Source organism: Cordyceps javanica, chromosome 3, assembly GCF_051103115.1.
Source record: "Cordyceps javanica chromosome 3, complete sequence".
Taxonomy (NCBI): Eukaryota; Fungi; Ascomycota; class Sordariomycetes; order Hypocreales; family Cordycipitaceae; genus Cordyceps; species Cordyceps javanica.
In genome coordinates this window covers 163,812-190,291 of record NC_139297.1, presented here as the reverse complement: position 1 = coordinate 190,291, position 26,480 = coordinate 163,812, and the positions used below count along the sequence as shown (strand labels likewise).

Here is a 26,480-nt window from a genome sequence, read left to right as displayed (position 1 = left end):
GAAGAAGAGAGAAAAGAAGAAGAGTATTTATGAAAAGAGATGTCGCGAGTTGACCAGGCTGGGGGAATATAGCAGACTCCAGAGAGCTTGTGTGGGGGCTTTTTTGGCTTCGGCACATCCATGGCAGCAGCCAATGGGGGCGGGCCGGTTCGATTCGCGCGGCTACTATGGAGAGAGCTAGCCGGGCAGCGTCCCCGCCTTCTCCAGCCGAGCTTCCTTTGCCCCGGACGGATGGGGGGTGTTGGGGGAAGAAAGAGGCGAGTTTGACGGAGTGCGATCATTTATCAAATTTGCAATCCTGTTTGACGTTGGATTTTACTTTTCCCTGTCCAGATTCGCATGGGGAGGCCAGCCGTCTCGGGGCGACTCATATCTAGTCGTAATAAGGTTGGAACTTGCCATGTCTTTTTTTCTTTTTTTTCCTCGCTTCGCTCGATGTGGGCTGAGATAGCCAATTCATCTTTACAAAGAAAAATCAACCCCGAGAGGTCCTTTCCTTCTTCTTCTTTTTTTCCCCTCGCTTCGCTCGACGTGAGCCAAGAAAAGCCAACACGTCTTTGCAGAAATCCACCATGAAATATGTGGCTGTGAATATGGCTGACGTCGTGGTTGACTGGTCAGATACAAGCTACAAAGCTGTTCGATAACGGGCTTGGGTGGTGGCGTCGTGGGAGATGACGGCGGAAGCGAGAATGTATTGTTGTCTGGTGTTGATGGCGGATCGTTTCTCCTTGCTTGCTTGTTGAATCGGGTGAACCTATAATTGCATCGTGGGGTACATCGTCAAGTGCGGGTCTGGCTGGTCTGGGAGGTGACGCGAGTATGGTAATGGGTAATCAAGCACAGTCGCATACAAGACTTGGGAGAGAAGAGAAAACGAAGAAGAACAAACTCGACATCCAAAGTACGCGCGCAACTTTTGTATCATTTCACCAATTTTTAGTCATTTTGGCCTCAGAGTCTCGCCGATAAAGACCGTGTATAAGTAGTATTGGTGTAGGGTAAGGCCGAACAGACTTGGGTAGCCCGTCGAGCGCTCCGCATTCCAGTGGCGAGACAATGGCTACTACCCCGTACGTAGAGAAGAAGGAAAACAATAGACGCGTACGCGCCTCGGTATACTTGGTAGCTCCTCCCGATGAGGTCAGAGGTGATCAGTCTGTTCGGTATCAAGGGGGGATTCTCAATCCCCTTTTTCTATGACGAGCATGTACTGATGGGAGAAGGGGACGAAAGGATTAAAAGAGAAGAAAAAAAGAGAGGGAGAGAGAGAGAAAAGCACAGGTAGAGCATAGATGATAATATGCGATAATATAAAACACCCAGAGTGGTTTTTGAAGGAGCAGGCTTCACTCCTCTCTCAACGACAAACGGAACGACGACTGGCCACGCGGTTTTTTTCTCTGGCCATACGTGGGTGTGTTTTTTCCCCATCTTCTTCTTCTTCTTCTTCTTCTTCTTCTTCTTCTTCTCTCCCCTCTTTTGTTTTTCCTTGTACATTCATCTTGTGCAAGAAAGTCTATCTTCTACTTAAGGAATCCCAGTTTTTTTTTTTTTTGAAAAAGACAAAGCAAAGCAAAGAAAAGAAAAAAAAAAAAAAAAAAAAAAAGAAAATGGAGGCCCCCACAGTGTAATTTCCGAGTCTGGGAGCGCCCAAAAAAAGGCTCGATTGGCCATCAGAGGTTCCTGAGCTTGGCGCCCTGGGCTTGTCCTGGCTTGTCCGGACTTGGCGCCTCGCTTGGCCTGGCTTGGCCCCGGGCAAATGGCGCACCCCAAGTCGTCTCTCTCTCTCCATTCGCGTTCAACGGATTGTCTACGCCCGACATCTGCTTGAAATGTCCGTCATGATCCGAGGCTACAAAGTATACAAGTGACTAGAGAATTGTACATGCAATCACGCGACAGAGGAATACAAAGAGTCGGGCCAAAACTGACTTTTTTGCTGTCACCTACAATACAGGCTCGAGCAAGAGAATTTACACCAAAAGCCATAAAACACCCGACAATTTTCAACATTTCCACAGCAGCCCCTAGAAGAGCGCAAAGACATCCACATGAAGCGAAAATCGTGGTAAAAAAAATGACTTCTAATTATAGTTGTCGAGACATAGGATGCTGCAAGAGGCAGGACAGTAACCCTAGTACTCCTAGGCTAGGAAACCATTCGAAAGCCCCAACCACGAAGAGACCGCACACACGCACATACACCAATGTCTTGGAGGTGACGGATTCTCTTCGAGTCGAGAAAAAAAAGAATATACAACTGAAGTGTTTGGGGGGCCAAGCGTGGCCGGTATATACTCCACAGCGGCGAGGACCCAAAACCGTAATTATGTACCAATCCTCAGAGTCGTATGTTCCTCTTCAGGCGCCCAGTGACCCATTGCCACCAACCATAAACCAAAACCGCATCAGGACCACGGCGTGGCCATCGACAGCCAACTCAAACAGATGAAGCTCAAGGTTTGACGTGGATAGTGAATCAAGATTCGGTTATTCGATTTACAGAAGGGCAGCGACGAGGCCGAAGAGACCGGCCAGAGCAGGGACGGCCTTGGCGGCACCAGCGGTAGGGACCGAGGTGGGGGTAGGGTTGACGGGGACGATGGTGCCGTTGGTGCTGGGCACGGGAGGAACGCCAGTGGGCTTGCTGGTGGGCTTGGGGCTGTTTCACGTGTTAGCGAGCATGAACTTGATCGTGCAAGATTTGATCCCGGGTCGGGCGGGTTGGAATCAGGGGGACGTACCAGTCGTGGCAGATGACAGACGAGACAACCGTGACGGGACGGGTGATGGTGCAGGGGCACTCCGAGATGGTCAGGGTGGTGGGAGCGGTGACGGTGTAGGTCTTGGTGCCGTGGGTGATCTGGGTGGCCTCGGGGCAGTAGGTGGTGTAGACATCAACGACCTCGGTGGTGACGGTGACGTTGGAGTGGGCAGAGGCACCAGCGGCGACGGCGAGGACGGCAGCGACGGAGAACTTCATTTTGTCGGTATTAGGTTTTTTTTTGTAAAAAGACTCGAAGGTTTCAAAGTTGAGAGGTTGCGTTTGATTGTTGGATTAACGAATGAAATTGACTGAAAAGTCAGGGTATGATGGTATAGCAATGAGCGACTGTATGTGGGTGAAGAGGAGAAGGAGAAGAGAAAAGGGCGGGAGACTTGTGGAGGAGCGCGTTCTTTATACGGCTACTACAGGAGCACGATGGCCTGGTACCTACTTTGGTTAGGGGAAGGGGGAAGGGGAGAGGGAAGCGGAGGATGTGGGCAGCCGCGGGATTGTTGTGCCTGACTACCAATGCGTACCTTGCCGGATTAGGCACGGCTGACTGACTATTTTGTTGTGCCTGCGAACAACCGGTATGCAGGCAGGCAGCTAATCACGTACTGGTAGGTGCCAGCTTGGGGGGGGAGAAAAGGATCTAAGCAGCCTGGACTTGGAGAGACTGACCAGTAAGAGGGCGCACCCAGGGGGGTTGATTGGAGCCCGCCGGACCGCTCAGTCGAGCCAGGGGGGAGGCGAGTTGGCACGGGCAATTTTAGCCTTGGCACGTTGACAGGGCAGGAAGGGAGTGTGGTGGGGAATGCTCAGGTACGCGTGCGTTTTCAGTGGCTGCCCCAGTCTTTACCATTTTCCGACAGTCCAGCACCCAACAGGGGACTGGAATAAAGGGAAAAGATGAAAGAAAAAGAAAAGGCAGAAATACAAGGTTGGCTATTGCGCAAGGCTAGCGCGGAAGGAAGTGTAGAGAATCAAGAAATGTACAAATACAAGGAAAGGCCCGATTTGCACAGTGGCCAATTGTGCACATCATCTAATTTGTACAAAAGTCATAATCTGTTTGCCCGCACTACGTACTAGTGCAAACGCCGACCATCCTGGTGGAGATGTCCAGTACCCACCGGTTTTTGTTGGATAATCTGCCATCTGCCAGGTACATAACCGGATTAATACTAATAAAAAGCACCTAGAATCTATCATGCATCAGGATAAAAGTTCCAAGCACCAAACCCCCCCCACTTATCACACATTTGCACACATCAAGTATCTTGCCAAGCACCAAGTCAGTACACTATCCCTTAAAAAAAACAGAGAGCCCTCTCGCATCGTCGGCTGATAAAGCTGCCCCAAAGTGTCTCGACCTTTGACGCGATGCAATCTGTGCATGGCTTTGTGTGTGCGGCCTAAGAGAAATGCGCACCGTCACCATCGAGATCATCATCATCATCATTCATTTATAGCAAGCCTTGCCCCCGCCCTTCTCCTCCTCCCTTTGAAGCTCTCGGCGAGCCAAAATAAGAGTGCCAAACCCGCACAACCTGTGGGGCTCCGCTTTATGCATTTTTATGCAGGAACTGAAAGCAGGGCGGACATTTTTTTTTCTTTCGTTCTTTTTCTTGTATAAGTATTTGCGTGTGTTTGTGTCTCGTTATCCGAGTAATTAAATTGATTCATCCTCTAGAGAAAGGAAAAAAAAATAAGTAAGTAAAAGGAGGGAGACGGAGAGAAAGAGTCACACGCAGAGAGCGTGAATAACACGCATCATACATACAAAGACGACAACAACAACAACAACAACAACAAAACGCCCGCCGGCCGAAACATCAGCGCTCTACCGCCGAGACATATACTGGTAGAACTCGTCAGACAAGAGACTGATTTTTTTTGTTTTGTTTTGTCTTGGGCAGCTTGCCCACGCTAGCCTGGTGCCTGGCGTCCCTATCATCTCTGAGTTGCCTGTTTTGTACGCGGCTCTGCGTTCTCTCTCAACATGTCCATACCAGCTCGTATCGAGTAATCAAGTAGCCTCCTCCGGGGTCCATCAAGACACCAAAAGACAGCACCCCCATTGTTTTTTTTTTGTTTTAATTTCCAACTTGGTATCCAAAATAGAGTCATCCGTACAGTACTCAGTATCCGTACAGATAAATTTATTATTCCGTATAGACTATTTTCAGATTACAGCTTACGACATGGTCCAATCGTCCCTTGTCCAACCTTTCAATCAACACTCCCCCGTATTTTTACCTTGCCCCTTTTTTTTCTCCGTCTAAAAATAAAAAAGAAGACCACTGTATTATAAAAAAAGGCAAGAAAAAAAAGAGAAAAAGAAATTAAAAAAAAAGCTGTTGCCCATGTCTTCGGACCAAACTCATTGATGGTAGTACTATACTGATACACTATAATTAGTCGCTCTATGGATCACCGGTTACATACTGATAGACCAAGCAATCTACAGAGCACTCTGTTTTCCTCTTTCATGAAGCTCTTTGTGACTTCTTCAAGACAAATCTTGTTCCCGCTCTTTGTTCTCTGTCACTTCTCGCACTGGCTCACCACATCTTCCACCCCCACGGTCTTTTATACATCATCGTTCAGCGCCGCACGACGCACGACGCACTCTCAGCTCCGTGACAGCCCAATATGTTTACTTACCCGTGACCCTGTTCACCATGGCCATCCCCCCTCCCTCTTCTTCCTTTTGAGATTTTTATTACTTACAGAATACTCATCGTCTCCCTGGTTCCGACACCCAGTCAAGCGACTCGCATTCAAACCACCGCCCCTGCCTTGTCACCATCAAAGTAATCTCCTTGCTAAGTAGTAGGGGACCCCCCCATCCCCCCGGTCGCTTTTAATCTTACGCAACAAGAGAACTGGGATGAGGAAAGCGGACAAAAAAAAAAAAGAAGAAGAAGAAAAGAGACAAGAAATTGCGCTGCTGGCAGAGTCTCCCCCCGTTTGCTCCTCCGCGAGCGACCAACCGACCAATCGGCCAAAGACAATGAATGATCTTCTCCCCGAGTGATTCTCTGAAGAGATCGCGCGGCACCGGCCCACAGCTCTCTCTCTTTTTTTTCTTTCTTTTTTTTCTTTTCGTCTCTTCTCTCGGATCACTTGCCCGTGTGCATTGCTAATCACAATTGACTTACTGCCATGGAAGAGGAACAAAAAAAAGTCAAGAGTGAAGGTCAGAATCTTCCTAGACAATCATTACTCAGTAATTTCTCGCCATTTACGGAGATCACCACGGGTACGGAGTAGCCATCTCACCAAATCAGCGCCACGCCTGCAAGCCATCTCCAGCACGGCTCAGTCTAGAACCCTCTCCTCCCAGGCTCAGTCACCGACCCCAGCTGCCGCTTTGCCGTCCGCGGCTTTTTGTGCTTCCCATTTTTGGCCCTTTTCTCCTTCTTTTTTCTTTCTTTCTTTTTTTGCCGGGAGCTCGCTGTTGGTTGCAATTTCTCACCTTGACCGAGTCCTTCTTCCCTAAGCGTTGCCCGACTTGTCCTCAATGACGCTTCCCGTATCCCACAAAGGCACTTACTCACTTCTCGCCCTCTCGTCCCCTTGTTCCCCCCCGGTCGTAAAATTTATCGCGCCCGTCACCGCTATCCCCGTAAAAGAAAAAAAAAAACTTAAGAAAAAACTCCATTGCTGAAAATGCTTGGCCTGCGCATCAAAAACTTTCCATCGGCCCGGTCCCTCCCCAGTCCAGTCCCTGCTCGGGCATGTGTCTCCAGCGTTCTTGACTCACCGTAAAAAATTGGAGTCGCGCTCGTGACGAAAACCTAGGATGACCGAAATATCTATTTCTGTAAGTAATCATACGGTGCGGGAGCAATGTCTTTGGGCACCCTTGCTGCCAAGTACTCGACGTTCCGTCGTCGGCCTTGTTGGACCTCGACAGCATCTTGGGCCTCTCACGCTCCACTGGCCAGCACGCGACCTATGCAATCGAGATAGATGTACGTCGGGATTGTCATCGAGACCTCTTCACAACCGCATGACCCCTGCATTCGAGCCGAGGTGGCCAGCTGCTGTAAACTGGCATTTTTGCATCTCTTCTCTGCAGGAGGGGGAAATGAGACCAAGTGATCCGTACTTTCATCCAACTATCTGTACACTCCGCTCTTCCCCTTGCTCTTGAGAGCACGTCCGAGCTGTTTCATCGCGAATTTGTTTTCGGCAATACTAGTGTCATCAATCTCATGGCCGTAATCGTTTTGTTTGTTACCCCCCCAATTTTGTTGTCTAGAGTACTTAGCAGAAGGCGATTCGTCACCTTGTAGACCAAAATACGCCCCATCTCATCGTGTGCCGTCGCCCGCGGCAATGCCTTCCTATGCAAGGTACCGGCTACTGGCATAAATTGCATGCGATGCGGTTCTGGTCATCGGACTGGGTATGTATATCAACTTTGCGGCTATAACAGAGCCAAGTCTGGCTGCCACATCGGCCCGCTCCGTCACCAACTTATCGGCATTCGTTCTTCTCGGGCAAATTCAGATGCTGAGAACCTCTCTGTCAGCTGCCTAGCCACAATACTGATAGTTTCTACAGATCCATGACACACACTTGGTTCTAGCGTGAACAGGGATCCAGCAGGCTCAATTTCCGCCCGCCCACCGCCCAGCTACTTAGTACGATCAATCCACGCTGCAAGGCTTGTTTCCGTCCAGGTGGATGAACATGATCAGCCTGTAGCGCCGGATACGCCGGCCAGCAGCGCGTCTCCCTACTGATACTCGACCACTGTCGTCGAAATTATCATTATTAGACAATGCGGTGTGATAAGGCTGAGTGAGATGGAAAATTTGTCCTCGTATAATCCCTGTCGAGGAGTTCAGATAAAGACAAAAAAAGAGAGTCCTTTGGGTCACGCTTGGGAATTAAGCAAACACACAAAAGGAATGATGTGACAGTCGAGTCAAACTTTTCAGCTGAGGCACAAGTTCTTGACTTTCACCGTTACCGCATTCCAAGTCCATTCATGCTTAGGCGGTAGCATCCAGGAGCATACCCGGGGCCGTCGCCGTCCAACTATTAACACAATGTGAAATCCACGCTTCGCTAGGCTAGCATAGGACGACTTTCCATATGAACATGTTTTGCCTTGCAAGCTGAGTACCTAGGCAAGGCGCTGTGATTTCGAGGAGATGGAGGCCGTCTTGCCCCAATGGTGAGACTTGTCAGGCTCATGTGCACGGCCGTTGTGCAGCAGCAGGCCGGCTTCGTGATGACCTCACTTTTGCAGCTATTTCCTTTTCTTTCCCCAGCATTTGGAGCCCTTGCCTCGGCTGATTCGGGTGATATCGCCCATGTTCATTGCATTTGTAATATCTTTTGTGGTCTCCGACGGATTGGGGTGGGCATGGAGCTATTTCGTCATGACTAATCCAACCAAGTCCGTCGGAGCTCGACTTGACCTTTGCTATCATGGATTGTGAATGTCTGCGACTCATCGGATGATAAAAAATTTCTTGTGTATATAACCCTTTCAGCATTCGATTTTGACACAAGAAGAAACATTATCGTCAAGATGGCCGGCACTATGAGAGCAGTTGGTGAGCGTCGCAACCCTCCGCAACTACGTCACCCCGCATTAACCGTGTAGATAGAGATCAAAGGTGGCAAGGGCGAGCTCGACGCCCTGTACATCAGCCCCGAGGCGCGCAAGCCCGTGCCCGCCGAGGGCCAGGCCATTGTCAAGATCAAGGCCTTTGGCATCAACCGCATGGACATTATCCAGCGCCGCGGCAACTACCCGCTGCCGCCGCAGGCGCCGTCGACACTCGGCGTCGAGTTCTCGGGCGTCGTCGAGTCGTTTGGCCCCGGCGACCACGGCAGTTTCAAGGCCGGCGACGAGGTGTTTGGACTCGCGTACGGCGGCGCGTACGCTGAGTTCATCGCCGTCAGCTCCAAGATGCTGCTTCACAAGCCGTCCCACCTGAGCTTCGAAAAGGCCGCGGCCCTGCCCGAGGCCTGGATCACGGCCACGCAGGCCCTGCACCTCGTGCTGGGCTTCGCCGCGGGCAAGTCCATCCTGTGGCACGCGGGCGCGTCGGGCGTCGCGACGGCCGGCATCCAGCTCTCCCGGGCGGCGGGCGCGTCGGCCGTCTACGCCACGGCCGGCACCGACGACAAGTGCCGGTACGTGGTGGACACGGTCGGCGCGACGGCCGCCTTCAACTACCGCACGCAGGACTGGGCCGACGAGGTCAAGAGGGCAACGGGCGGCCGGGGCGTCGACTTCATCGTCGACTTTGTCGGCGGCAGCTACTTCAACAAGAACCTCGACGCCGCGGCCCGCGACGGCCGCATCGTCATGCTCGGCACCCTCGGCGGCGCCCAGGTCCCCGACGCACAGATCGGCATGATCCTCTACAAGCGCCTCCGCATCGAGGGCAGCACCCTGCGCAGCCGCGACGAGGACTACCAGGGCCGCCTGCGCGACCGCCTCGAGCAGTACCTGCCCGACTTTGACTCGGGCAAGCTCAAGATTGTCATCGACACGGTGCTGCCGTGGGAGCAGATCCAGGACGCGCACCGCTACATGGAGGACGGCAAGAACTCGGGCAAGATTGTGTGCACGATTGGCAACTGAAACCCTGGTATGCCCGGTACCATGGACCGCAGATGAGGATTTCTGTATACGTATTCATGAGTGTATCGCTAGGTAGACAAGGCAAAAGAAACTAGAGAAAGAAAAAAGAATGGTAAAACGAGACGGAGCAAGGCCATTGCGCGCTTGTCTAGTGTTCCTTGACCCATTTCAGCATCTGCGCATAGGCGGTAGCCTGAGCATCCTGGATTCCAGCCTCTTCGTACTCGCCAACGACCGCAAAACCTGCATCGCGTCAGTACAGTTCTCGAGCTCCGTAGGCCGCAGAGCCCACTTACCGTGCGGCACGCCAGGATACACCTGGACTTCGTGCTCCAGGTTCGCCTTGGACATGACATCCTCGCCGACGGTGCGGACCTCGTCCGAGAACAGCGGGTCGTCCTCGACGCAGACGAGGCTCAGCGGCACGCGCAAGTCGTCAAAGTCCTCGGGGGCGACGGACGCGGCGTGCGCCAGCGCGCCGGCCTTGATGTGCGGGCCCGTGGTCGTCGGGCCGCTCTCCTCGTCGGCAGCCGGCTCCGTGGTCTGCTTGCCGAGCAGCAGCACGAAGCGCGCGCCGACGCAGTAGCCCACGGCGTAGATGCCGTCGCCGTGCTTGACCGCGTCGGCGTACCGGCCCCGCGCGGCGTCGAGGACCTTGTGCAGGACGGGCAGCACCCGGTCCGGCGTCACGCGTGCCAGCCACATGTCAATCACAAACGACTTGGTCACCTCGGCCGCCTTGAGCTTGATGTGCTCCAGCCACGAGGACGTGTCGTCGGTGATGGCCACGGCGCCGGGGGCCGCGTCGCCCCCAAAGATGTCGGGCATGAGCACGAGGAAGCCCTCCGAGGCGAAGCGGTCCGCCTGGATCTGGTTGTTGACGGACTTGATTCCCGTGCCACCCGTGAGGAGCAGCAGCAGCCGCGCAGGCGCGTGCGGGTAGTCGGCCGGCTTGGAGATGTAGACCTAAACGAGGAGGAGGAGGGACGTCAGCGAGCGTTGGAGGCAGCAGGCAGCGGGGACATTTCGTACATCGATGCCGTCGAGCTTGACGATTTCACCGGTGGAGGACTGCCCGGAAGCTGCGCAAGCGGTTAGCGACAGTCTTTGCGTTGAGTGGACGGGCTCTCACGAGTAGGTCGATCGGTGACGCAATGCTCGCCGGTGACGGGCGCGGCAGCTGGAGCGGCAGCTGGAGCGGGAGCTGGAGCCTCGGCGACCGGGGTGCTAGTCTCCTGTGCATCGCTCTCGGGAGCCCTCGTTGCGTTGTCGGCGTCGGCCATGATCGCAGATGATTTATTTGGTTTGGAAAGCGGTGCCTTGACAAAAATATGTACAAACGCCGTTTCACGAGACGATCCTGGCTGTCGTCCAACAGGCCAGGTGTATAGATGGGGGGCGCAGCATTGCCAAGCGCACTACACAAACAGCACAACTTTGGCGCCTACAATTCGTGATTCCAAAAACATGACAAAGCTATTTTACAGCATAACCAACTAATTTTAATTTTACAATCTCCTCAGTCCGAATCTTGCCTTGTAGAGTGCGGTGTTGACCGTTACATAAGCTAGTGGCGACCCCGCCAACAGCTATTGAGGGGCGATTTTCCATTAAACGCGTCCAACGCGTCGCGGTCCACTGTGAAATTGGCTTCCGACTTGCCGTACTGGATTTCACGCCCAGACCACTGCGTCACAGGATAGCCGACTCTTGCACATACATCAACACGACGCCACACAAAGCAGCAATGGATGCCGAATCTGCACTATCCAAGGGGTCCTTGGAGTAAGTTTTGCTCGTCATTCGTCCGGCTTCAGACGCTAACCACTGCAGCCTCATCTTCAATGACCCTGACAAGGCGGCCAAACAGTTTCCCATCCCGACGATGCAATGTCTGCAGGTCAAGCAGATGGCTCCCTCCGCTCAGGGTGGCGACAGATATCGCCTCGTCATGAGCGATGGTCAACACTATGTTCAGACCATGCTGGCGACCCAGGCCAACCACGTCGTCCACGACGAGAAGCTCGTGCGCGGCTGCATCGCTCGCGTCAAGCAGTACACGCCCAACAACCTTAAAGGAAAGAAGTAAGTGCCAACGATCAGCAATCGGGCAAGGTGCCTCGACTGACCGGACAGTATCCTCATCATCCTCGACATTGAAGTCATTGAGAGCTTTGGCATCCTCGACAAGATTGGCGAGCCCTCGGCCGTTGAGTCTAGGGCTGCGGAAACGACCATTACCGGCAACGACTTTTACGGTGTTAAGAAGGAAGAGAAACCCACTCCTCAGCAACAAACGATGCCCTCCCGACCGGCCATGCATGCTGGAAATAACATCTACCCCATCGAGGGTCTCTCGCCCTTTTCTCACAAATGGACAATCAAGGCTCGTGTCACATCCAAGTCCGAAATCAAGACATGGCACAAAGCAACTGGTGAGGGCAAACTGTTTAGCGTCAATCTGCTCGACGAGAGTGGCGAGATCAAAGCCACAGGCTTTAACGACCAGTGCGACGCATTCTACGAGCTCCTCCAGGAAGGTTCCGTCTACTATATTTCCACGCCTTGTCGCGTGAACCTCGCCAAGAAGCAATTTTCCAACCTACCCAACGACTACGAGCTTGCGTTTGAGCGTGACACGGTCATTGAAAAAGCCGAGGACCAAACCAACGTGCCCCAGGTGCGCTTTAACTTTTCCACTATCGAACAGCTGCAAAGTGTCGAAAAAGACAACACCGTCGACATTATTGGTGTTCTCAAAGAGGCTGGCGAGATTAGCGAAATTGTGTCCAAAAAGACAGGCGCGCCTTATCAGAAGCGTGAGCTTACCATGGTGGACGACACGGGGTACTCTGTGCGTGTTACCATCTGGGGGAAGACGGCGAGCTCTTTTGACGCACAGCCCGAGTCTGTTGTCGCCTTCAAAGGCACCAAGGTGTCCGACTTTGGTGGCAAGAGTCTGAGTCTGCTCTCATCGGGCACCATTTCCGTCGACCCAGATATTCCTGATGCCCACCGACTCAAGGGCTGGTACGACTCGGCTGGCCGCAACGATACCTTTGCCACTCACCAGAACCTTGCCAGCGTTGGTGCCGCTTCTGGCCGTAAGGATGAGATTAAGACGATTGCGCAGGTCAAGGAAGAGAATTTGGGCGTGGACGACCAAGCCTACTACACGATCAAGGCGACCATTGTCTTTGTTAAGCAGGAGAACTTTTGCTACCCCGCGTGCCTGTCTCAAGGCTGCAACAAAAAAGTACAAGACATGGGTGACGGTACTTGGCGCTGTGAAAAGTGCAACCTTTCGCATGACAAGCCCGAGTACCGCTACGTTATGAGCTTCAATGTCGCTGATCACACCAGCCACCAGTGGCTCAGCTGTTTTGACGACTCGGGTCGCGCTATTGTCGGCATGTCGGCGGACGAGCTCATGGATCTCAAGGAGAATGATGAGGCCAAGTTTCTGGCGGCGTTTGAGGCGGTCAACTGCAAGAAGCTGCAATTTCGATGCCGTGCCCGCATGGACAACTACGGCGAGGTGCAGAGGTAAGTCCCCTAGTTTCATCGACATGAACATCCTAAGCTGACTTTGCTGCAGAGTACGGTACCAGGTCATGACGGCGTCGTTCCTCGACTTCAAGTCTGAGGGCGACAAGCTTGCCGAGATGATTAAGCAATACGACATGAATAACTAAAGAAAATAGATTTGATTTGAGGAGTTGAGATGGTTGTGGAATAAAATGAAATCTGTCTGGTTTTCTTGGTCTGGTAATGCGGGAAAATTTGTACTTTGGGTTATTGGTCCAGTATTTACTTTGCTGGATTGTGATGAATCATATGTCATGTTCAAAATTCCAGTGCGATTTTTGTTGTGCGAGTTTAATGTCTCATTTCTTTTACTTTAAAGTACTATATGCATGGGGGGGTATCCAACGCGGCAACTGGTATGCCTCTTTTTATCTCTCGTTTCTCTTTCTTGGAGTGTCTCTTGACATTTTTTTTGGGCATCTAGAGAGCCAACTTTTCGTGCTTGAAGGGCTTCTGGCCCTCGCCGTCGCCGTAGCCGGCGGTGGGCTGGTAGTCGCCGCGAATCTTGTACTTGTAGATGGTGAGGCCCTCGAGGCCGACGGGCCCGCGGGCGTGGATCTTGTTGGTGCTGATGCCGACCTCGGTGCCGAAGCCGTAGCGCATGCCGTCGGCCAGGCGGGTCGAGGCGTTCCAGTAGGCGCCGGCCGAGTCGACCTGGTTCATGAAGCGCTCGGCCTCGTCGCGGTCGGCCGTCATGATGGACTCGGTGTGGCCGGAGCCGTGGGCGTTGATGTGCGCGACGGCCTCGTCGACCGAGGCGACGGTCCTGACGGCCAGCGTCAGCGAGAGGTGCTCCGTGTCGTAGTCGGCGTCGACGGCGTCGACAATCTTGGCGCCGCTCCCGCTGTCGCCGAGGCTCGCGAGGGCGGCGGCCTTGCTGGCGGCGTCGCAGCGCAGCTCGACGCCCGCGGCGACGAGCGCGGCGACGACGGCGGGGAACGTGGTGGCGAGGGCGGCGTCCTGGACGAGGAGCGTCTCGACGCTGTTGCAGGCGGCCGGGTAGCTCGTCTTGGCGTCGACAATGGCCGCCGCGGCCTTGGGGCCGTCGGCGGTGGCGGTCAGGTAGATGCTGCACAGGCCGTCGGCGTGGCCCAGCACGGGGATCTTGGTCGACTCCTTGATGTAGCGCACCAGCTCGTTGGAGCCGCGCGGGATGACGAGGTCGATGGAGCGGTCCTGCGCGAGCAGGCTGGCGATGGCGTCGCGGGTCGTGACGAGCTGGATCGCGCCGTTGGGCACCTGGCTCTTGTCGAGCGCGGCGGAGATGACTTGCGAGATGGCGACGAAGGACTCGGTGGACTCTTTGCCGCCTAGACGATGTGTACATTATTAGCATGCTGCGGGAAAAATAGAAAAGGTGTACAGAATTTTTTTTCTTGTTTTTGTTCCTGGTTTCGTGTTTCTCCTTCTTCTTCTTCTTCGTCTTCTTCTTCTAAACGTACCCTTGAGAATGGCAGAGTTGCCGGATTTGATGGCCAAGCTGGCAATGTTGGCAATGACCTCTGGGCGGGCCTCAAAGATGATGAGCAGGACGCCAATCGGGCACGACACGCGCTCCATGACGAGGTCGTCGTCGAGCTTGGTGCGCATGGAGACGGTGCCGACGGGGTCCGCGAGGTCGCGGACGTCGAGGATGCCCTTGAGCATGTCCTCCCACTTGCCCTTCTTGCCGAGGTCGAGGCGGCTGACGAGGGCGGCGCTGAGGGAGCCGTCGGCGGCGGCCCGGCGCGCGAGCTCGAGGTCGCGGGCGTTGGCGGCGAGGATGGTCTCGCGGTTGGCGGACAGGCCGGCGTGGATGGCCTCGAGGGCCTCGTTGCGCGCCGAGGCCGGCAGCGCGGCGAGCGTGTAGGAGGCCGACTTGGCCTCGCGGGCAGCGGCTTCGGGGGAGGCGTTTGTGAGCGACATTTTGCAGGTGGAGGGGGAGGGAGAAGGGTTTCAGGAAGAGGAGAGAAGAGAAGAGATGGAGGAATCAAACGTGTATTGTAATTGAGGGAATTAAAAGCATCACCTGGGAATAGATGATATAAGTATTGGCGATGAAAAAAAAAATAGCATGTGCCTCTTCTCTTCCTGTTCGTCGGTCACTGTATCAAAAACGCCTCTTCAAGTGCCCCACCGCGGGGTTTGCACTCCGCCGTCTGCTGCGACGCGATGACATCAAACTGCTCGTGGTGCCTCTCGCTGATAGGCCAGGCGAAGTAGGCTTGCAGATATTTTCTTTCTTAGCGCTTTCACGCCAAGGATAATAATAGTACTGCGTGTTTTTTTGTATGCTGTTCCTTTTTTTTTTCTACTGCGTTATGGGGCGCGATTTTTTGTTAGGGTCAGGGATTGACTCGTTGAAGCGGCATGTCTAGTCTCTGGTGGTTATGACGTCGTGGCCCTGCCCGCCTTTGGTGCCCGACAGCTGTCGCGGCAATGCTAGGAGGAAGGCAGAGACGAATGCCTGGTACAAGGCGCAAGCGATTGAATGGATAAGTAGACCACGTGTAAAATTGAGGTGCGATGTACTATATGGCTGTCAAGGTTTTCTATATTTACCAATTTCGGCTCCGGTCCGTCCCGTCGAGTGGCCTCAAAACCCATCGGCATTTGCAAAAAAATGCACATGAGAAAACAGCAATCCACTCAATATACCACCCATCCGACTGCGCAGCAACCCTTAATAAGAACTCCAAGTTAGTTGGCCATGCGCTCTGCCCGCTGCTTCAGCACCCCTGCCAGCGCCATCGCGTCCCTTGTCGCCTCGTCCAGGTCCTCCTGCGGCAGGCCGAGCAGCTCGTTGTGCGCCTTGGCCGAGACGTCGAGGGCGTCCTCGGGATAAAACGCGCGCGCGTACAGCATCTTGCCAAAGCCCGCCATGTTGCCCTGCCTGACCAGCGCGAGCCCGTCGTGGTAGCGCTGCCGCGTGGGCTCGCGCGTCACGGTCCAGTCGGCGTCGGTGGTGCCCGTCACGCGCTGGACGCTGGCGAGCATGTCCGCCTGGCTCACCACGAAGCTCTTGATGTAGATGCTGCGGTTGAGAAAGGACGACAGGGTCGGCCGCGCGTCGTCTCCGTTGTTGTTGTTGTTGTTGTTGCTGTTGTCGTCCAGCGGGAGCGCCAGCACCGCGGCGACGGCCCGCCCGACCTGCGCGAGCGTCGTCGTCGAGGTTCTGGTGGTGCCCTCGTCGTAGAGGGTGAGCGCGCGCCGGTCGAGGTCGAACCCGAAGCGCGCCTCGCCGCCGCCCAGGCTGTAGTCGTACCAGAAGCCGCAGCAGACGTTGACCCACGACATGCCGAGCGCCTCAATCTCGGCGCGCTGCGCCCGCGCCGCGGGGCCGAGCATGACGTCCTCGCCCATCCGGCTGTCGGCGTTGTCGCCGCCGTACGAGTTGGGCATGACGTACCGCACGCCCGCCTTGGCCGCCGCCCGCACCAGCTGCCCGTGCGTCTCCCGCGGCGCCATCGGCGCCAGCGTGATGATGAGGAACTGCTGGCCCCGCAGCGCCGCGACCAGGCCGGCTTCGTCGCCGTAGTCGACGGCCGCGACGGCCACGCCCGCCGGCAGCTTGTTGGGGCTGCCTTTCCGGGACAGCGCCGTGATGGTGTGCCGGCCGGACTCGAGGAGCGAGGCCGTGATGTGCGCGCCGATGGTGCCGGCAGCCTGCAAAAAACACGAAGCTTGCTTAGCAAGGGTCGGCCGCAGCCGTGGTCCGGGGGAACTGTACTTACACCGACAATGGCGATTTTCTCAATGGCATTGAAAAAGCCCAATCTTTGGTTGGAGGCGTACTCGGCCATTGTGATGAGCTGAAGTTGGGAAGCTAGAAAGTTTGAAAGGTAGTAGGGCGTCGTGGAATCGTGTAAGTGATGCGATTATGAGTGAGTGGTTCAGACCCTCCTTGGTCTGGGGACTGTCTTGAATTTATTCAATTTGCTCTCCGCTATAGATTTCAAATGACTCCCATCCCGCAATCATTTTTTTTCCCGCTCGGCTTAGAGACGGGCGCTGCATTGCGCCGCAGCCTGCAACATCGTCGGCGCCGGCCAGTGATGGCCGCGGCGTTAGCGGGAGCGGATTCCAGTTCGGCCTTTGGTCGCCGCAACAGCCGCAGCAGCCGCCACCAGACTTTGCCCGCTGTAGGTGGCTATTCATGGCGTTCGGGCGGCGCTGATATCTGCGTATATCCGATCCGAAATTGATTTTGGCTCCAAAGACGTACTGACTCACCAACTGCGCTGGGCCATCTCATTAACAAGGCTCGCAAAAAATTGCCATGCCACGAGACCGAAGCTCACTAACCAATGGACACTTGTAATGGAGATCCTTTGCAATCCACGCTCCTACGGGCACTGAGATAACAAATGATGCTACCTTGTAGATTTTGACCCTCTCGCGGTGAGATGCGGAGTTTCATCCATCGAAACTCTGGACCTACCCCAACTTTGGTGACAAACATGTCAATGCATAGCGTCGCTCGCCTGGCTTCAGTGAGTAAAATTGAGTGACATGTCTAGGCCAAGTTTCAGGCCGCTAGGATAAGGCTATGGAGTAGAGTTCGTGATTTCTTGCCCAATTTGCAATATTTAGAATGTTACAGGAAGATCCAAGACACCAACATCCTTGTGCGGTGGACTAACGTTGATCTTCTCAATGGGAACGGCAAGTTTTAAATTCGGCAGTGCTTGGAACAAGGTTGCTAGAAACAGAATTTAGTAACGTGGCAATCTGAAACATGTGTCCATCTGAGAGGAGAAAAGCTTACAGAAGACGGTAATCAATTCCGTCTTGGCTAGACGCTCCGCGATGCAGCGGTGGTCTCCAAAACCGTAGCCCAGAGCGTCCTGGGCGGGCCATTTCCGATGCAACATGAATACGTCGGGGTTGTCAAAGACGTCTTCATCACGGTTCGCTGACTGGTTCGAGGCAATAATTCCTTCTCCAGCCTTGATTAGCTGTGCGTATTGGTTAGCACTATGCTCTGATCTTTTTTTTTGCCCGACGTGTACGGAGCTTGCTACCTTTCCGCCGAGTTCGATGTCGCTTATGGCCGTGCGCTTGATTGCCATGGCCGAGGCAGTGTGATAGCGGCAGAGCTCTTCGACAAATGCCGGCGCAAGAGCGGGATTCGAAACTAGCTCGGCAAGCTGACTGGGATTTTGGAACAAAGTGATGACGCCCTGTGATGATAAGACTTATGGTGTGTCTTTGTACACAAAGGAAAGGTTCTCACATACCAGAGTGATCATGTTCACCATGGTGGCATTACCTGCCACGAGTAGCAAAAATGCGTTCTGAACAACGTCCGCCTTGGAGATGACACCGGGTTTGTAATAGTTTACCGCCAGATGGCTGATGATGTCGTCACGAGGCTCAGTCACTCGCTCGTCTACCAGACGGCCGAGATAGTCGAGCAAGTCCCTGGCTGGGTCAGCTTGCTTCAATTCATTGTTCCGCGCATGCTGTCACATCATACCTGCTAGCCTCCGATGCCTGACGTGCTGTCGAGCTGCCATTTGTTCGAATGGAATTCTGCTTGGTGAGGAACTCCAAGTCGCTGAACGGCACTCCGAGCATCGTATATATAATCTACCCAACAGATTAAAATTCGCCCAAGCATGAAACCGCTATTCCGGCCGACTTGCATATGATGGTAGAGGCAAGGCAAATTGCTCAACAAAGTCGACAGGGCCAGTCGCACAGCCTTTTGCCTTCATGGCCCGCAAAAGGTCATCCGCAGTCTTCTGGATATAAGGCTGCATACTCTGGATACGCTCGTCACTGAAAAATGGTGCCACCATGTTCCTGTCCAATGTATCAGTAATGAGTCTTCAAAAAAAAGGAGTCCGCCGTCATCACCTATTCTGCATGTGTTCTGGGGCATCCATGTCAACAAATGTCGCCTTTGCCTTTCCCGCCGCTTTACCACCCGCGCTTAGTTCCGGGAACCCAGGCCGGTGGCGAACCTAGGTAGGCGGGCATTAGCTCCTTGACTTGTAGCTTTGATGAGATATGAGGGGTATGATTGTACTTTGGAAAGACGAGGGTCCGTCGCCACAGCTGTCACATCTTTGTGTTTTGTGACGAGCCACGCGAGGGTGCCGTCGAAGAGCTTCACTCGGGACACTGGATCATTCTTTCGCAACCAAGAGTATTCGGATGGGGGGTCGAAGGCAGAAGCCCTCCGGAATGGAAACTCGGGCGCTTCGCTGGCGATGCTAGCACTGGTGCTGCCAGCACTGGTGTGCGACATGTGTTTTTGATAGGCAACATACATTGTAGAGGAAATTTGTCGTGGGACAGGTCGTGATGAATGAAGTAATAAGTTTGACAATTGCCTAGTTGTCATCACTGTACACAACTTTTGCGACTGTTGTAGCAAAAGCTTGAATAGGTTGAATGTACCAAGACAGGAGAACATTTCATTTCCTCGCGCCGAAACTCAGCAATTATATAGTAACTTGATAAACAACCCATGCTAAAGCTCAATAAGAAACTCTTAGCATAACAGTTCTATAATGTCATGGCAAATATCTCCACTTTCATTGGAGTGTCCTGGTGACATTTGCCACTGCGGCACTTGCTCAAAGGTACAATACGAGCGATCAGCGTCTCATGAATAGTTTCACTGAAACTAGAATAGCTAATGTATCCTTTTTATCAAGGGAGCAATCTACCACGTTTCAAATTGCGGGTGCTCATGTTTTGCTATCCGAGCCTTGAGGGAGACCGTAATGACGGTTGGATTGGTATGGCTTTGGCCACAGCAAGGTATAGCTTTGGCCGCAGCAATGTAGGACATCCAATTGCAAAGCTCCAAAGCTAACTGGCAGTATAATTCCTGACGGATCAAGCACGCTATTGTCTACCGGCAACATACGTGGAACGGCTGAAGCCCGAGTACGAATCAGATAGTGGATGATCATGCGACACACAGACTTTTACATTGGAGTTATTATTCAAGGCAAATGCATTTGTAATACGTTTCATTTACTTGGATTGGTAAGTTTATTGTGGAAGCCCGACTCAGTCGGGCTTTGGGGTTGGCATCTCCTCGGAGTTGTTAAAAGTGTATGCCACTATAAGTCGTACATTATTAGGTAGGTACGTTGGCTTGGCGGTGCCTGCGCCCTCTCCGCCGACATCGCATGCGGCGTTGCGAGAGGGCAGGCCTGACCTAGATGAGCAAGAAAAACTTGTGCTTTAGTGTGATTTTTACTGTACTACAGTAACATGATAATTATGTATTGAGACGAACTGAACACCCGTCTCGCAGATGAGCGCTGGGCCCCGTGCATGATCACGAACTGGCCTCATTTCATAGATATCTCAAGTTAGCATTGATATTGGTGCAAAAAGCAAATACTTTTGAGTAAATGCCTTTGGCGCTTGCCACGAATATGACGTAGGTAATTTGCTGCGCTTTCATTGTATTCCTCAGATCGTGGAAATGGGCTGTACGCAACGCGATATTTTAGAGGGCCCAACGTGAGCGTGGATGTGGCATCTTGCAGGTAATACGGGCCGTTGCGCGTCGATTGTTTCTCGACTATGATGAATTTCCCCGTGCGATATTGCGTAGTCTGGTGCACGGCGGCAATCAGCTCAAGGCGGCGCTCAGCAGTTGCAGTATGCGCGGGGGGGGGGGGGTGCATCGCATCAGTATCTGTCGTGCACGGCTGCGGCGCACGAAACCGTATTTAGGCACGCAGATACTTCCAACTTGCAGAATGACCTAGCAATGCTTATTTTATGAAACTACCTTCTTTGGTAGTGAGATAAGAAGTAATACTTGTGCAAAGCTGCGGTCGTTCGCTGACTTAGTAGGTCACGGATAGAGTCGGTCAATACCTGATGCACTCGTTCTTCACCCAACATAATCCCGAGCAAAAGCATAGCCTTGACAGCACATCCTGCGATCGAGAGCCTGCGATGTCGCCAGTAATCAACCATGTTCATGACACTGAAACGTCGCTGCTGCGCGGATCGTCCTCGCGACTTGCCACACACAGCATAACAATCTCTCGGAACACCACTGATGCGACCACATATTTTGGTGGTGGTGCAGAATTTACAGATACCATCTTACCCGCTCCGTGTGCTCCGCTGCCTGTGCTCTTATTCCATCGTTTGGGATTTTACAGCTCATCAACGCCAGAGCGTCAATACGCCGCCTTGTCCGAAACCTCGCGGCCTGTCGATCCGTGGCTCTTGCGGGAGCGACTCGCCGCCCTGCTCCTGCAGCAGCAACAAGGGAAAGCCACGTGGCTAATAAGCTGCGATCCAAGGCTCTGCGATGACGTGAGCCCTCCGCCCGAGTTTTGGGATACTGATCCCGCGGCGTCGCCGTCGGCGTTCTCGCATCAGCCTACGATGGCGACCGAGACACACTCGCCGCCAGGTCCTCCCACGCCGGCCGCTATCGAGCAAAGGACGGTAATGGGGCAGAAAAGAGCACACTACCGACTTAGAAGTGACTATGAAATCGATATTAGACATGACTGCCGACATTTCGCCACCGAAGCCGAGCACGGCAAGGCTGATCGGCGCCGTGCAAGGAAGCGCCAGAAGGTGCAAGGCTAAGGCTTGTCGAATGAGTATCACTCGACCGTCATGAACGTATGCAAATACTATATTGTTCGAACGTAGGCCTAAAGCAAATTTTTCCTGCTTGTGTGGTTTTTATTATTGTTTGCGTAACGAGGGTATATAACGGAACCTCAAAATTCTCTCCACGTTTGGGGCACGCCAGACCACAGCTTGTTCTGCCAACATTGAACGACGTATACTTGGAACTATGCAAGCTCTTATTGTAGTGCTGAATGCCCGAAAATTCTGGTTCTGAACAACCTCGCATACATCACTGCCTGATCTGATCGCCATGAATGCAAAAGTGATACTACGGAAATGTAACTAGGCATCGACTACGACTGCGATATGGCAGATCTGGTAGCTCACCCCAAATACATCGAACCTGTACGAAATCCGGTTTTCAGGAATACATAAAGGCCATCATGTACTACCGGCGGGAGAGTGTTACATATGAGCCTGCCCGAAAATTGTAAATACCTCCACCGACAAGGTTGACCGTGGCCGTATATACCACCGAAAATCAATGACGTTCATATTCTTTTCGGGGAGAGGGGGAGTTGCAAGCAGCAATATAGCGATTGACGAAGTCGACAGAATGCAAAGGAGAGTGGGCAAGCTTTGCCCTCTATTTCTTGTCTCGCACTTTTTACCCTCTCACACGAGGCCATCGTGTCGCTCTGATCTGCCAGCATGTGGTATGCTGCAGCGCCCACTGATCAAGAGCGCTGCAGCAGTAGCCTCATATTAAGCTGTGATTGCGAGTGTATTTAGGTAATTCAATGTACACCGTAGGTCTTTGAAGAGCAACTGACTTCTCGGCCGACTGCAATGAAATAAGGCACCTACTGACATTCCATTCAGGCCACCGCCGTCTTCCCGCTGTCCGCTAGCTAGCCATATCCACAAAGTGCAGCAGCATAGGTTTCCGCCAGGCAGTGGATGTCATGTATGGCCACTAATTTGGCTTTCAATACGGATCAACTACTTCGTAGGTCGCAACTGCGCTTTCTGGCGCTAGGCGCGGAGTTGCCACGCCAGGTTGAAAGATAATATAGCTCTCTCTCTTCGCGTCATCCCTAAACCAGTAATAGACAATTGCGACTTCCCGGTGGACCAGCCGAGAAGTTGGCGTTTACTTATAAGCGCGATGGTATGCTTTTCCCTTCTATTTCTGCTGGTAGTGTGTCGCTATCGCTTAGTAAAGCTTCGTAGTCTGATTGTCTTTGTCCTCTATTTTAGCTTCTTTCTTGGCAACTTTTAAATAGCTCTTCGCGGCTATCCTATAGCTACTGAGGAGATGATGATAATATTTGCTCTCTTGGCATACGTTTATACTCTGGAGTGCCTGGCGCTTGTTGATGTATCAGACTTCATCCGAGGCGCAATTCGAGTCGATCTCGACCGTCGCGAGATGGTCGACCGTGCATGCGTCCGGGTTAAAATATGTATTGATATCATGGCTCTCTGGCAGCTGACGCACGATGTGGTCGCTCTGCCGCATCGCGGTGCGGCCGCTCCTCCGAAGCAGGAGGGCCACTGATGAAGCAAGTGGTTCTCTACGCTTCAGCTGAACCAGCTAGCCCAGCCACCGACCCATAATCTACACCAGAGGTACGAAGCAGTCATTTAGTGTCTGATGATCAGATAAGATTTTCATTGTCACAACCTTCGGGTTTACAGGGTAGTATGCCGCGACCTCGGATATAAGTATTGGGTGCGCCAGCATCTCCACACGTGCCCGCACAATTTCAGCGGCCATCCTCGTCAGATCAGAGCTTCGACCAGCGCATCAACCACGACACAATGACTTCTGCATCCTCAAACGTCACATTGCGAAACTCGGCGGAGTGGGAACTGGATGCACCGGACGGCTACACCTACCTGATACAGGTATCCTGGCCACTTCAATGGAAGGAAAGAGCCGGCCATGAAGGAGTCGCAGTTCTGTGAGCACCACAGCTTCTGGTGATTACGCTTCCCAAAATCTCACCTTTTTTTTTTCTCGCAGATACTTGCTCGATGGCAACTCGGTCTTTCTCACGGCCACCGAAGCAGCATGGAGGCGGGCAAGTGCACCGCACTTTGCCGGCGGCGGGCTCATAGTCTCCGTTGGCCATAAACTGAAGGACGATTTCCTGTTCAGCAGCCGCCGGAACCAGGACCTCACCCCGCCATCGGCCAAAAGTGCACCAGGTCACGGCGGGGCTGACAGTTTTATCAAATTCATCAACGACCAGCTGAAGCCATTTGTGCGTTCGACTGTACTTGCCAACTCGACAGTTGGGTATGAAGCCCTCTTTGGCCACTCGTATGGTGGTTTGTTCACCTTGTACACCATGTTCACGCATCCCACCTCGTTTGATTGCTTCTTCGCCGGCAGCCCGTCCATCTGGTATGATGACTGGGTACTTCTCGAATCTGAGAAACGCTTCACGGGGGGATCCCGCCCCTCGTCACCTCCCACTCTACTGATGTTTTACGGATCCCTCGAACAAGACCCTTCCAAGAGGACAAGCGAAACAGACGACACGTTTCTGCGCCGTCGTCAGTCAGCCCAGAGCCGGGCAATGAAGGAAAGTGTGATTTCAATGGTTCAAAGGCTGCGGAAGTCCGAAAATGTCAAGTATGTAAACTGCAAAGAATACCCAGGAGAAGACCATGGAACCGTTATCGGGTGCGGTCTCGGCAGAGCAGTGGCAACATTCTTTGAGGATTGGCCATTTTCTAGCGACACATCGTTTTAAAGTATGGAAAAGCGTTTCCCCTCCAGAGCAGATTATCTTTCCTCTGAAATGTAGTTGCTGAATTCTGAGCATTGCAGCCAACACAGTGGCTATCTCGATAGCGCTGGTCTGTAGCTTCACCTGCTCATGGTCAACCCCCGGCCTGTGCTTAAGCACTGAAAGCCCAGCAGCTCGTCCGGGGCATAATTCTTGCTCGACAGTAGCGCCGTGATTCAACCAGCTGTATGCTCGAAGCCCAAACAGATTGAGGTGACAGGGCAGAAAGGCGCTTTGGAGTTGCGGCTTCTTTTGTTTTTTATCGATAATAGTCGTATTGAAGATCAGTACATGAGATGCTATATGAAGCTGACGCTGATGAGGCTGAGACTTGTGAAAGGCCGTCAGGCTGCGGGCGCCCTGATCGAGCGCGCCGATAGCAGCTACCTGGAAGGTCAAGTATTGACGCACGTCTCATAACTGGTGATGACAGTGGCATTGATAGCAGGTCGACAGATTCGAGCTCGTTTGGCTCTGAAAGTCGAGGTAAAGCTGGCAATTGAATAGCTGACTGTCGGCTCTTGATTCTGCAAGCTGCTGGCTTGACGAGAGGACGGTAGCTACACAAGTCAAAATACGATGTCGCCGGAGAAAAAGCCTTTTTTTCGACATTTCAAAACCAGTGTAGAAGCATGCATCACTGCCGTTGGTTATACTGTCGAGAGAGTCCCTACCCGAGTTGGGGTCGAGTTGCGTCCATAGTTTAAGTGACAGTTTATTCTGGACCCAAGCAAATCTCTCTGGCAAAGTTGAATCTTTTTTGAAAACACGAGGATCATCGGGATTCCGTCTCAAACGCCGGGTTCGATATCGTTCCAAAGCATAGTCATCGATTATTCATGAAGACTTGCTTTTGTCGTGCCTGAGAGAGCCTATCTTCTGATTGGTGGTCTATTACCGGTTTACATTGTGATTGCCTATAGCATGCACTGGCTTTCTGTTAGACAGAGTCCTTACATTAATGCTCTGCACTTAAGGATTGATAGGAGAGTCCCGAGTCTAGAGTCCCGAGTCTGCGATCGGCGCTTGGCCCAACGTCGGCGGTGCGCTGCCTTACTCGCACTAAACTCGGGCTTGCGGAATTCGGGCTGCTTGGCCGATGACCGCAACGAACTAATAATAGCAGATGGGATGAGACTAGAGGCGTGCAATCGTTGCCTTTTGTGGGGGCGCACCCCCCTCCTCATTATCTATACGCAGTGCAACTATCAACCTATCTGTAACGGCATGTGAGTGGAACTCGGCAAAGTGAGCTTTCGCCGACGAGGTTTCCCCTCTTCTGACTTCCCCTCATGGTGATGTGGCAGAAACAATATCCACGCGAGAGAGTATTTGAGCAGTCGCAACTATAGACATCACCACCAAAATCCGCGTTGGCAGTCTACGGGACCTCAGCACGGCTCTCTGCACGAGATATTTCGTCATCTGGTAGCATATATCCAAAATAATCAACATGCCTGAACCAAACAGACTTGCCAGTCTTGACGTCAGTATAGTTCTCGTCGAGAAAAGTCCATCGCGATTGCTGCTGACATCAAACGGGTTTAGTCGTCCACCGCGGAGCGCCTGCCGCAGTATAGCCAAGTGCTCTTCAAGGCCAAGACGGACAAGAAGCTCAGCTTCGAAGAGATTGCCTCGCACATTGGCCGCGACGAGGTCGCCTGCGCGGCGCTCTTCTACGGGCAGGCCCAGGCCTCGGCCGAAGACGTGGCCAAGCTGTCGGAGCTGCTCGAGGTGTCGAGCGACACCCTGGCCGCCCAGATGATGGGCTTCCCGGACCGCGGCCGCGCGGGGCCCATGCCTCCCGTGGAGCCGCTCATCTACAGGCTGTACGAGATTGTGCAGAACTACGGCTACTCCTTCAAGGCGGTGCTCAACGAAAAGTTTGGCGACGGCATCATGAGCGCCATCAACTTTAGCGCCAAGGTAGACAAGGAGGTCGACGACAACGGCGACGAGTACGCCGTCATAACCATGCGAGGAAAATGGTACGGCCCCCCACCTCGACACTCCTAGGAGGCTGCTTCTATTGTTGTTTTTCAGACATACTAATTCTCTGTCTTAGGCTAGCCTATTCCCGATTTTAGGGAATTTGTGCAACAGACAGGTTCTAGATGCACCCATTCGTTACATCACTCATTCAACTTGC

General features: G+C 53.1%; 9 protein-coding genes across 9 annotated transcripts; 4 read left to right on the top strand and 5 right to left on the bottom strand.

Moving 5' to 3' along the window:
* Nucleotides 1-2,502: 2,502 nt before the first annotated feature.
* Nucleotides 2,503-2,986, bottom strand: V2A60_004293 (uncharacterized protein; the record flags this gene model as incomplete). The annotated part of the gene is made up of 2 exons (XM_083255614.1): nt 2,503-2,665; nt 2,748-2,986. The coding sequence occupies 2 exons, from the start codon at nt 2,984-2,986 to the stop codon at nt 2,503-2,505; spliced, it is 402 nt and encodes a 133-aa protein (XP_083111740.1).
* Nucleotides 2,987-8,324: 5,338 nt separating this feature from the next.
* V2A60_004292 (NAD(P)H-quinone oxidoreductase) lies at nt 8,325-9,389 on the top strand (the record flags this gene model as incomplete). Its single annotated transcript, XM_083255613.1, has 2 exons — nt 8,325-8,349; nt 8,404-9,389. 2 exons carry the CDS (start codon nt 8,325-8,327, stop codon nt 9,387-9,389), a joined length of 1,011 nt encoding a protein of 336 aa, XP_083111739.1.
* Nucleotides 9,390-9,537: 148 nt separating this feature from the next.
* V2A60_004291 (Alpha/Beta hydrolase protein) lies at nt 9,538-10,672 on the bottom strand (the record flags this gene model as incomplete). The annotated part of the gene is made up of 4 exons (XM_083255612.1): nt 9,538-9,632; nt 9,686-10,355; nt 10,422-10,471; nt 10,522-10,672. 4 exons carry the CDS (start codon nt 10,670-10,672, stop codon nt 9,538-9,540), a joined length of 966 nt encoding a protein of 321 aa, XP_083111738.1.
* Nucleotides 10,673-11,136: 464 nt separating this feature from the next.
* V2A60_004290 (replication factor A subunit protein RFA1) lies at nt 11,137-13,084 on the top strand (the record flags this gene model as incomplete). The annotated part of the gene is made up of 4 exons (XM_083255611.1): nt 11,137-11,174; nt 11,223-11,474; nt 11,526-12,935; nt 12,988-13,084. 4 exons carry the CDS (start codon nt 11,137-11,139, stop codon nt 13,082-13,084), a joined length of 1,797 nt encoding a protein of 598 aa, XP_083111737.1.
* A 313-nt stretch (nt 13,085-13,397) lies between these two features.
* V2A60_004289 (glutamate-5-semialdehyde dehydrogenase) lies at nt 13,398-14,882 on the bottom strand (the record flags this gene model as incomplete). Its single annotated transcript, XM_083255610.1, has 2 exons — nt 13,398-14,287; nt 14,420-14,882. 2 exons carry the CDS (start codon nt 14,880-14,882, stop codon nt 13,398-13,400), a joined length of 1,353 nt encoding a protein of 450 aa, XP_083111736.1.
* Nucleotides 14,883-15,656: 774 nt separating this feature from the next.
* On the bottom strand, nt 15,657-16,759 carry V2A60_004288 (aromatic alcohol reductase; the record flags this gene model as incomplete). Its single annotated transcript, XM_083255609.1, has 2 exons — nt 15,657-16,622; nt 16,691-16,759. The coding sequence occupies 2 exons, from the start codon at nt 16,757-16,759 to the stop codon at nt 15,657-15,659; spliced, it is 1,035 nt and encodes a 344-aa protein (XP_083111735.1).
* A 786-nt stretch (nt 16,760-17,545) lies between these two features.
* On the bottom strand, nt 17,546-19,212 carry V2A60_004287 (cytochrome P450; the record flags this gene model as incomplete). The annotated part of the gene is made up of 8 exons (XM_083255608.1): nt 17,546-17,658; nt 17,725-17,914; nt 17,981-18,139; nt 18,197-18,380; nt 18,436-18,548; nt 18,605-18,764; nt 18,819-18,925; nt 18,991-19,212. The coding sequence occupies 8 exons, from the start codon at nt 19,210-19,212 to the stop codon at nt 17,546-17,548; spliced, it is 1,248 nt and encodes a 415-aa protein (XP_083111734.1).
* A 4,142-nt stretch (nt 19,213-23,354) lies between these two features.
* On the top strand, nt 23,355-24,295 carry V2A60_004286 (alpha/beta hydrolase; the record flags this gene model as incomplete). The annotated part of the gene is made up of 2 exons (XM_083255607.1): nt 23,355-23,497; nt 23,560-24,295. 2 exons carry the CDS (start codon nt 23,355-23,357, stop codon nt 24,293-24,295), a joined length of 879 nt encoding a protein of 292 aa, XP_083111733.1.
* A 1,489-nt stretch (nt 24,296-25,784) lies between these two features.
* On the top strand, nt 25,785-26,347 carry V2A60_004285 (cyanate lyase C-terminal domain-containing protein; the record flags this gene model as incomplete). Its single annotated transcript, XM_083255606.1, has 2 exons — nt 25,785-25,817; nt 25,880-26,347. The coding sequence occupies 2 exons, from the start codon at nt 25,785-25,787 to the stop codon at nt 26,345-26,347; spliced, it is 501 nt and encodes a 166-aa protein (XP_083111732.1).
* Between the last annotated feature and the right edge of the window lie 133 nt (nt 26,348-26,480).